Below are 10,861 nucleotides of genomic sequence, written 5' to 3'. Positions count from 1 at the left end.
AATGAAAGTATATTTTCCTGAAAAAAATATTATAGTGTTGAAATAATTATTACCAAAAACAGTCACTCAGCATGAGTGCGACACCTACTGATTAAATCTTGTCCATAACACATTTAATCACATGCATGTTAACAAAATCACAGGACAAGTTTTAAAGCCAAATCCCAAAACATTTTATTATAGATTGAGCATTTACACTTATCAATGTGCTCTGTCTCCATTAAATAAACAGAGTAAATGAATAAAATAAAAAATAGAGCAAAGTGCAAATAACTAAACAGTTCAAAACTCCTGTCCTAACTACTAACTAACTGTCCTTGAGTTAGGGCAACATTCTCAATACCATCAAGGCCTTCATGTGTCCAAGGAAATATATGCCCCGAAGCCCCCTTTGGATCTCATTAGTTTTCCACCAAAGTAGTGGGTCTTGATCCCGTGGAATTAGCTTCTCTTCTGAGAATCGTCGTGTTTCAATTAAGGCATCAGTCCCAGTCGTGCGATGTCCATACCCCACGCTTTGCTGCAGGTGTGGATGCAGCGGTCGCTGCAGTGGAGCTTGAGGTAGTCGCAGTATGCATTGCTGAGACAGAGCTTGCAGCAGGTTTGGGTGCTGACACTGGAGTGGCTGAGGTCTGGTTCACTGACGGCATCTCAGTGAGGAGTCGTGCTTTCACAGTTTCAGCATTTGCTTGGTCTCGGAACGCAAGGTTTTTAAATCTCATGTCCAGGAAAGTGCTGGCAGCAAGACCATGAACGGTTTCAGTACCTCTGAAGCGACGTTGGGACTGGGCTGACAGCTCTGCAGCTAGCTTGCTACCTTTGCGCTCAAATGATGCACTTGCTCTGAGAAGCACTGACACAAGGGGAATCACTTTTGAAACTGAAACATGTTTTTCAGTTGATATCTCTCTTGTGACTTCTTCAAATGGTCGCAGGGCATCAATAGACTGACGGATCATGGACCAATCCTCCTCACTCATGCACAGTGAGCTCTTTCCAAGAAGGCAGAGGACAGTGGTAACAGCTTCCTTCTGCTCATAGTCTCTCAAACATATAGAACACAGAGTTCCACCTTGTTTCAACTGACTGTATTAGTTTGTGTTCTGGAAACTTAAGCTGTTTCTGGATGTCTTTGAGCTTCTCTGTTGCTTTTGTACTGTGGTGAAAGAATGCTACCAAAGCACTGCATCTGTGCTGGATGTCAAGTAGATTAGGAAGTCGTTGGACTCTTTTACCACTAGGTTTATAGTGTGTGCATAACATGGATAATGCAACCAACCTGCTTTCCGCACTGCAGCAACCATGTTTGCACCATTATCTGTGACTACAGCCAGAACCTTCTTGGTTATGCCCCATTCATCTGTGATTCTCTTTAGTTCTGTGCAAATGTTTTCAGCAGTGTGTTGTGCTGCAAAACTGCAGGTTTCCAGGACATAAGCTTGCATTTTCCAACTGTCATCAATGACATGGCATGAGACGGTTAAATAAGCCTCTGTAGCTCTGGACGTCCACATGTCTGTTGTGAGTACAACATGGTCTGCACCATCCAAAGATTTCTGCACTTTTGTTCGGCATTCTTCAAACATTTGTGGTATATTTTTTTCCATAATAGTTTTCCTACTTGGAATCTACTTGTAGCGTGGCTCAAGTGTCTTGACAAACTTTCTGAAACCCTCATCTTCAACTACAGAAACTGGTTGCATGTCCTTCACAATCATTTCAGTAAGGCTCCTGGTGATACGGACAGCTCTTGGGGAATCACCTAGATGAAATAACTAGGTAATTAGGTCTATAGCCTATAGAGTGCCTATACTTTTTAGAGTTACACAAAATTGTTATACCCATTTTCACATTTCATGTTTGAGGTTGCCTAGGCTATAGCCTATATAATAATAATAATAATAATAATAATAATAATAATAATAATAATAATAATAATAATAACATTATTATTTAATATTGTATTATTATTGTTGTTGTTAAAATAATAAATTATATGTCAAGTTTCCATAGGTGGAATATATTATTTCAATGTCTCAATATAGTCTAAGCTATATTTAACCAGTCTGTCTGCTAAAATCTAATGATACCCATTTAGCCTACAGTTTGAATAAAAACCAATGCTGAAGATCCGATTTGACTAAAATAGTAGGCTAATCTACCCTATATTGTACCTGGATATACTTGTCCTCCCTGAAAAGCCTCCATCAGTGAACTCTGTCTCTGTGTTGGCAATGGGCGGGGGCTTTCTGATGCATCCCCTCCGGCTCCGCCCTCCTCCTCACGTCTTTTCTTTTCCAGTTCCTCATTCTCTGTCTTGTGGATGTTTCGAATGTGCTTATATAAATTGGTTGTGTTTCCACAATACCGAACTGCCTTCCGACAGATGTCGCAGTGTGCAACATTGTTGTTCGCAGGCGTGAAATAGCCCCACACCACGCTTCGTTTCTTTTCAGCCATGATTGATTGGCGTCGACCATCCGTTCTGACTGACAGGCAGGCAAGTGTGGGCAGGCAGCTCTCTCCCCCTCCAGGATAATCCGGGGATGACCCGCCCTACTCTGCCTCTTATTGGCTTAGGTTTACGCATGAGGATTGTTGATTGGTTATGGTCAGCCAAAGTGTTAGGCTAGGATTGGCTAGGCACAACAAAAAGAGAGAACTGGAATATCGATCTTTTCATGCTAGAATCGATCTTCAAAAGACTAGACATAGTATCGCAGTATCGATATTTTGAGATCGATCTGCCCAGCTCTAATTCAAATCAGAAAGCCGGTAAGCTTTCTCACTTTCTGTTATTTCTTTGCAAATAAATACGAAAGTTAAACTCAAGTATAGCTATCGTTGTTTTTACTGGGAAGTTTCATCAGACGATGCTCACCTGTGAAATGTTAAAAAGGGCATTTTTCCCTAACAGTGGCAAAACAAGCGTGGGGGGATTTCACCTTCTCTGCATTTTGTAAATACACATACTACAAGAAATTAGGTAACGTCAGAGTACTTTTCATGGCAAGGGTCCAGTGAATGAAATGCCGAATGGTTTGTAATGACGTGATAACTCTGAGAAACATCGATAGAATATCCATTGTTTACTTAGAATTTCTCTGGACAAATTATTTTTGTGCTGTGGCATACTTCTACAAAAGTAGTGGTGTAATCGCTGTTTTGTATCGGCTCTCTGGAATACGGTGTGCTCACATACAAGGTTATCTGACCAGTAACCGTAATGCAGTTGCCAAGTATAGGTGTACCCGCCATTCCTGATCAAAAGACTAAGGAATAAGTTCTGTCACCATGCAGCCGGCTAGGTTTATGGTACATTGAGGTGATGACTAAGACACACTTGAGCTAATGACATTATGTTTCCAACGGTGTTAGGGGTTAAAAACAAAACATGAATAGGAACAAGCAAGAATAAAGAGCAAGCTTGCTTTTGAATAATATATAGGATGTGAAATTGTGGAATGTGTTCGAATTATTGCTGGGGGTTGGGTATCTTACAAAACCTTCAATAAATGGACCTCAATACAACATGGTATTATTGTGATTATTGTACTTTTTAAACTTTTTTAAACCTTTTGAAGTCTCCAAATGTCCTTTTTGGAAAGCTGTCTAGACATAGCTTCAAGAAAACAATGTATAATGCTTATTTTTTGGTCCATAGTTTGAAAGGGGATTTTTTCCAGTGTTGTGACTTGGCTCCGTTGTGTTTCTAAGCACACCATACCTGGGAGTGAAAACATATGAATCAACATTTGAACTTGGAAACCTAGAGAACTAAAATTCTTTTTTTTTCTTTTTTTTTTCTTCATTACCCAACACAAGGCACATTATTGCCATATACTTCATTCGCGAGCACTGGTGTTTTACTAATGTTTCCGAAATCTCAGCTGTGTGAGATGAGGAGCTCTATTAGTTCCTAAAGTTTTATTTTACTCTGTCACTCGTCATCCCATAGAAATTTAAAACTGGTTCCTTCCATCTCTTTTTTTATAATGGCAGAGAACCTGGCTTCCTGATCAGCATTGAAATGGTTTCTCCAGTCTCCTGTGGTTCCTGCAAGACCAACAAAAGAGAAACACTAACACTGGTATATGGGGAAAGAAAAGTGGCATGTTATTTTATTCAGTTTGTAATTATGACTGTGTTTGTGTCAGTCACATGGCTCTGTGTGAGCTGATGGTCTGTGCCCACCTCCCTTTAACAAAACTAATACTAAGCTCTCCCTCAGTTCCCACGTCTGTCTTCCATACATCCGATGCCTTTCACAATTTGCGTACCAACCCTGTCTCTCATACCATCTACAGCTGAACAAGCCTTACATGCACAGCTTATACATCATGACTATACCTGGCCCTCTGTCCATCTATTCTGTCTGTCCATTATTGCTTGTCTGTACCTTTCCGCAAGAACGGAGACTTGCTGCTGTCCATGATGTCCTGTGGCACCAGGGAGTAGTTCGACATGATGTTGGTCTTCATGTTGTTAAACTGGGAATGATTGGCCACCTTCTCCAGGACGTCAGGACTCAGCTCTCGGCCCAGGAACTGAGCCATCCTAAGCACGGCTGCCCTCAGGTCCTGGAGGAAAACAGCTGTGGTCAGTCCTGGTTGAGCAGTCATAGTTCCTAAGTTGATTAATAATATATACAGTACTGTGCAAAAGTCTTAGGCACCTGTATGACATTCTGTACAGATAAGATTCTTCCAAAAATAATTCAATGAGAGGTCCTCAATAATTGTACTATACATTTTACATTACACTTTAGTAATTTGGCAGAATAGTTAAAAACTGTTTTTTGTGGGGTGTCTCGGTGGCACAGCCTGTAGAGCACTGACCGCATGCTCATTGCGAGCCGCGACGTCAGCGGTTTGACTCCGACCGTCTGACATTTGTCGCATGTCTTTCCCTCTCTCGCTCCCATTCTTCCTGTCTCTCTATACTATACTGTCCAATAAAGCTGAAAAAGGCCGAAAAAATATCTTTAAAAAAAAAAAACCTTTTTTGTGACTACCCTTCGGTGTTAAAACTGCATCACTTTCAATCAGCAGGGAGGTTGTTCCAAGCATTTTGGAGAACTTGCCACAGTTCTTCTGCAGACTTTGGTTGGCTCCTTGCTTCTGATCTCAGACAACCTTGATCAAGTTTTTATGTAAAATGTAGTAAAGTGCTTGCAGTAATATGTTACTTTTTTAAATTAAATACACAAATGTCTCTGTAAAATTAAATCTTTTGGAAAATGAATATTTAAAAAAAATAAAAAATGCTGCTCTTATTTTTACTTTCTTATTTTGAATTCAGTAAATGATGTCATATTCTAGTTTACATATACTAATATTCATAATTGCATACAAAATATTTTTCTGTTACAATGTTTTTCTGAAAATATTGATCTCACTGCCGGAAAGTAGACTGCAGCTTCTCTCTGCACTCACTAACCTGCCGCTGATCTGAGCTGTAGAATGATAGCAGGTGCAGGGAAGACTGCAGACCCACTGAGCAGTGTTGGTGACTTTCCCAAGGAAGCTGATGTCTGCTCAAAAGGTGGTAAGTTTGTCCCAATGTCTCCTCCTTTCCTTCTATCTCGAAGTATGGGACACACCCAAATTCTCCAATATGGCAACAATGCACAAAAAAGACAGCTGATGTTGCCAAGAGGGTGTAGCTCACCTGCACCATTTCTTCATAGGTCATATAGAGGATTCTGCCTTCAATATCTGTGTTTCTCCAGCTTTTCACATGATCTGTCCACTTGCCAAACACTACTGCACAAACACAAACAGAGGAACTTTTCGATGTTAACCAGAAGAATAGCAAGCTTCACCACAAATCTATGCATCCACCTGCCAACACTTATTCTCCGCCCACCACGGGTCCCCTCCCTCACCCTGTCCAGAGAGAAATTTGTCCAGGAACTGGTCAAAGGTTCCAGGATCATCAAAGTAGCTAGCCATCCCGTGGAAATGAAAGGATGAAACGGCAACGTCTTTGGGGTTCCGGGTGACGTAGATCACCTAAAGAGTGTAACAGAAAAATGGGATGAGGGGCGCTACATGTAGCAACAATCCCCCCCTGGGATTTTGGGGCCCATAAAAATGTCTCACATTAGCCCATCGCCAACCGCAGGTCACACCATTATTGCACAATTATTGAGTATTGAGGGCTTCTATGACACAGGGCCCTTCATTTTCCAGCGAGTCTATCACAGTTCAAATCAACATCCAGGCATGCTGAGGAAGATTAGATCAACCAAACTTCCCTCCACCCAACAGAATGACACAAACTAAATAGTAATAGCAAAGAGGTCCTACCTTGGCCTTGGAGGTGTAGAAAGAGCGGGGCATGCAGTGGTAGGGCATGTGGGAGACCATGGCCCGAGGAGGGGGGCAGTCGCCCAGAACCAGGGCAGTGCGGGTCGGCCCCAGCCAGGGAATTCGATCCCAGCTTGGGATGGTCTGTACTGGTGTCAGGTCCCCGCCATTTAGAATCGGGGGCAGAATCTCTTGCATCCAAGTTGTGCCTGAGCAGAGAGACATTGCGATTCGTCATTGACTTGAACCCCCCATTAAAATTTTTCTTGTTCATCAAATGTTCTAAATAATTGTTAGTATTATGACAATAAGATAATTCGAAGTGTGATAACAATAATAATTATCAGACATTTTTTGTGGATCTTGAAAGGAAGCTACAAGCTGCCAGAAATTATGATATTATTCTAGGGGGGGGATATTAATCTATTAATGGATACCGCTGTGATGTGGGTACCCAACGCCTTCCTGACACTGCAGATGGTCAGCAAGTCTCTGGGATTAGAGGACATTTGGAGAATTCTGAACCCTTCTGGGAGAGATTATACCTTTTTTGCATCAGTGCATTAAGTTTATTCAAGGATATATATTTTTTCTTATTCCTAAATCAATCATTTCCTCCGCTGTGGGCTGTGCAATAGGTAATATCATAGTTTCCGATCGCACCCAAGTGTGCTTACATCTGTTACCTTACTGTGAAAGAAGGCATTCTTACGGATGGCATCTTAATTCATCCCTTTTACTGGAACCAACAAAAACAGAGTGGTTAAGGACAGAGCTGAAAGCTTATTTAGAGACTAATTGGTCCTCTGTTTCTTCTACTGATGTAGCATGGGAGGCCCTTAAGGCTGGAATTAGGGGTTGTATTATTCAACATACTTCATTTTGTGCTCTATGCAGACAATATATTATTATTTGTCTCTGACCCTGGTAGATCAGTACCTAGCCTTCTTAGGATCATTGATTCCGTTTCAAAAGTTTCAGGTTATAAGGTGAACTGGTCCAAATCAGAAGCGCTCCCATTAACAGCATACAGCCCTTCCACAGCCTTCCAACCTGGAGCATTTCAATGGTCCAAGCAATTTATTAGATACTTGGGTACCCTATTCCCACCCCAGTTGAAAGACCTGGTAAAGTCCATGGCTGGGAAGGTGTTGTGTGTGGCACTATTACACACACACATTCAACCTTAACGGTAATAATGGACACCGAGATATTGCTTGTTAACTTGAGCTTGCAGCTCTGAACTGAACGGAACTCATCAAGGCACGTCACTGTTGTTACATATCAAAGCGCATGTCTTACATTAACCAATAATATGGATGCGGCGCCACCATACAGTGGTGGTATGACTGAACACAAAAACTAGTACATGAAATCACATACATAACAGAAGGTCAGTGTGATCAAAATGAATTGTGTGCCCAAACTCAATTACCTCATTCAGTACCTTCCACTGGAGGTTCCCCTTACGTATTTCAAATGGTTTTATAGGATAACAAAGACATTTATTTGGAATGGTATATGACCCTGATTGCACCTGAATAAACTATGTTCGGGAAAATGCCCTTTTTAACATTTTAAAGGTGAGCATCGTCTGATGAAACAGATCTCAGTAAAAACAATGATAGCTATACTTGATGTAGCCCTATGGGAATTTGGGGTATTTCCTAAACTCATTGTATTATTATTTTGTTTATTTTCTTTTAAAACGTGTTTTTAATAATCAAAAAAATGTTTAAATACTGTTTACATGCGTTAAAAAATGTGTTAGTAAGTGTATGTGTGTACTGTCACTTCCTTGGAGTGAGGCCCAATCAGCAGTCAGGGTGAGAGTTCAGGGGGGAAGCAGGAAGACGCGAGAGAGAAAAAAAACGGGAGTAGAGCGAGAAGAGACAAGACGGGAGAGCTAGCACTGGTATTCATACGTTTATAGTTTGTATAACACCAATGTATAGTGATATTGTAGTGAATGTGTTTAGACGAAGGGACAGTGAGTCTTTTAACAACATTCTACAGTGATACAGCGGTGTTGTAACTTGTTTGATATCGAAAACTCGGACGACGCGGATACATGCTAGTTAGCCCGACGTGGCGTGCCGTTGGAGGATCCAAGGACTTTGTATAAGAGTAGCCCGGTCACTCCTTCACACATCGTCTCCAAGATCTCCGTGGACCGAACACAATTGAGGAGGACCGCAGTGACGACGTCTCCACACACAGCGCCGCCGACATTGCGTTGCTATCGCGGTGAGGAGGACAACCAGCGCAAGTTTGTTTTGTTTTCTCTCGCGGCGCTTAGGCCTGCATCTCTGCTGACAACTGGTTGCGTACCCAATGCTATTGCATTTAGGTTATATATTTGCCGGCGTTGTTTTAGTTTTGAAACTAAAATTGTGGTTTAAATATTTTGACTGATCTGTGTTTTGAGTGAATCCATAGCAGTTAAAGAACTGAAAAGCAAGCCATTCATTTGTGTGTATCTGTTATATTTCCATGTGTATATTTGTATATAACATATTTTTCAAGTAAATAGTTTAAACTTGATTCTCTTGGATATTTGCCTGTCTGTGGGTAGCTTATTTGATACTGAGAGTAAGCTAATAGTGAAAAGGTTTACAGTAACCTACATTTAGTGAATTATTTCATCTAGCAGTCACTTGATTGGAACTTTGCATTAAGTTAAAAGCCTATGGTAGGTATTCTTAGTGTAATGTGAATAGGTGTAAAGGTCAATAAGTAAGTAATAATTAAGTAATTTCATTAGAGCATTGATTAACACTCGAGAGAGATCTCTCGCTATATAGGAATTCGGGGAGCACACTCCACACTAATAGACAGACACGCTAGGGGGCGCTACATTGAGTTTGATCGAACCGGCTACCCTCAGTCTGCCAGACTGCTCTTACTGCCTGAGCCATGTCACTCATTTAACCACGTGATTGTCTTCGTGTCAACACGCATTGTCAATAAAGAATCAATGAAGAAAATTACCTTTACAACTACAAAAACCAGGTGAGAAAGGAGGCCTTGGACTACCTCGGATGTTTTTTTTATTATTATTATGCTTTCAATCTAAGACACCTGGCCTACTGGTCACTTCCTCCTGAGAGGGCCCTGCCCTGGTATAATATTGAACAATCTGTTATTGCCCCAATATCTCTGTTGCAGTGTTTGTCTATCAAGCTGGCTGGAGTTGCAAAATTACATCCAATAATTGCTTAGTCTAATCAACTGTACGTTGCTCTGGATAAGAGCGTCAGCCGAATGCCAATAATGTAATGGTTCTGCTCTGTTTTTTTGATTTTCTGTTTTTTTGGCCTCTGCCTGGTTTTGACTCTGTGTTTTTGGATTTCGATTTTGTACCTTCGCTTGTCTTGTAGGGAAAATCCACTTTCCTAGCAATGACAGTCTGTCTTCTTGGTTTTTGAACTCTGACTGTTTTTTGACAACTCTTCTGATCACCCATGTGTCTGTCTGCCTTGACGATGACCATTGCCTGTCCCTGTATTACGTTTTGGATCTGCCTCTTGTTTATAAAAAAAACCCTGCCATTTTTCACGTAATCCCTGAGTCTGTTTGGTTCTCTCTGCCCGATTCCTGACAAGCTGCTTGCAGAGTACTTTTATTAGGGATCAATGTTCCCAATCCCAGCTCTTGTATTTCAGTTAGTGCCTGTAACCTGCACAATTAGGGAGGAATCTCAGCACCTGAAGACACTGGCTGGATCTGGACAGAGCTTCAGAGGGTACTACATGGTCCAATACATTGGCTAATTCAACAAATTTAGGTCATACGCAGCACAGGGAATTGGCACAAGAAAACCTCACTCCATACTCACCAAAAATGACTAAATCAAGTATGATTTTCAAAGCACAAAGCTTACAAATCTAGCCTAGAAAATATTTTGCATAGACCCGCATCTCACTATTTAGTCTAACCTTCATGAGTCTTGTGTCCAGAGTGTAAACCTAGCTGTGTCAAGGTCATATTTATCTAGCTGTTAATTTGTCAGTAGTTAACAAGTTTACTTACCGGACTTTGGGTAAGTAACGGCAAAAATGTCATCGTCGTGAACCTGAAATTCTACAGCATACTTCAGACTCTCAGCAGAATGGGTCATTTTCGGAACAAAAAACCCACCGAAGAGTAAATTTCTTTCACCCATGCCGAATGGTAGCCTACTAATGAATCAAAGAGAGTTCATGGGGCAGGTTAGGTCAAGAGACGCCTTGTCGCTACAACAAACCGCTTGTCATGTAAATTGACGGCATGTAAATGGACTTTGAGGTCTAGAGCAGGGGTGTGAAACTCCAGTCCTGGTGGGCCGCAGTGTTTGCTGGTATTTGTGGTTTCCTTTCAATTGCGTTCAATTGAGCAATCCTTTTAGGAGAGCTTTTTAAAAACATACTCTAATATTTGTGAATAAAGCATACATGAAGGTTAATCTTCTTAACATTTAACACTTAAAAATCAGTTTTAATAGAGACATAAGCTTTTCTGATCATTCATGTGTCTGAATAAAAAGATATGCAGATGTTTTGTATTTGGAT

The 10,861-nt window shown here is 41.0% G+C and overlaps 1 protein-coding gene across 1 annotated transcript; it reads right to left on the bottom strand.

The window, feature by feature from the left end:
- Positions 1-3,940: 3,940 nt before the first annotated feature.
- LOC133136276 (sulfotransferase 2B1-like) lies at positions 3,941-10,476 on the bottom strand. Its single transcript, XM_061253605.1, has 6 exons — positions 10,344-10,476; positions 6,312-6,520; positions 5,888-6,014; positions 5,671-5,765; positions 4,400-4,580; positions 3,941-4,056 (listed from the first exon to the last, which is right to left on the bottom strand). Exons 1-6 carry the CDS (start codon positions 10,474-10,476, stop codon positions 3,941-3,943), a joined length of 861 nt encoding a protein of 286 aa, XP_061109589.1.
- Positions 10,477-10,861: the final 385 nt, after the last annotated feature.

The sequence above is a fragment of the Conger conger genome, chromosome 1 (assembly GCF_963514075.1).
Source record: "Conger conger chromosome 1, fConCon1.1, whole genome shotgun sequence".
Lineage (NCBI taxonomy): Eukaryota > Metazoa > Chordata > Actinopteri > Anguilliformes > Congridae > Conger > Conger conger.
This window is presented reverse-complemented; position numbering and strand designations above follow the sequence as displayed.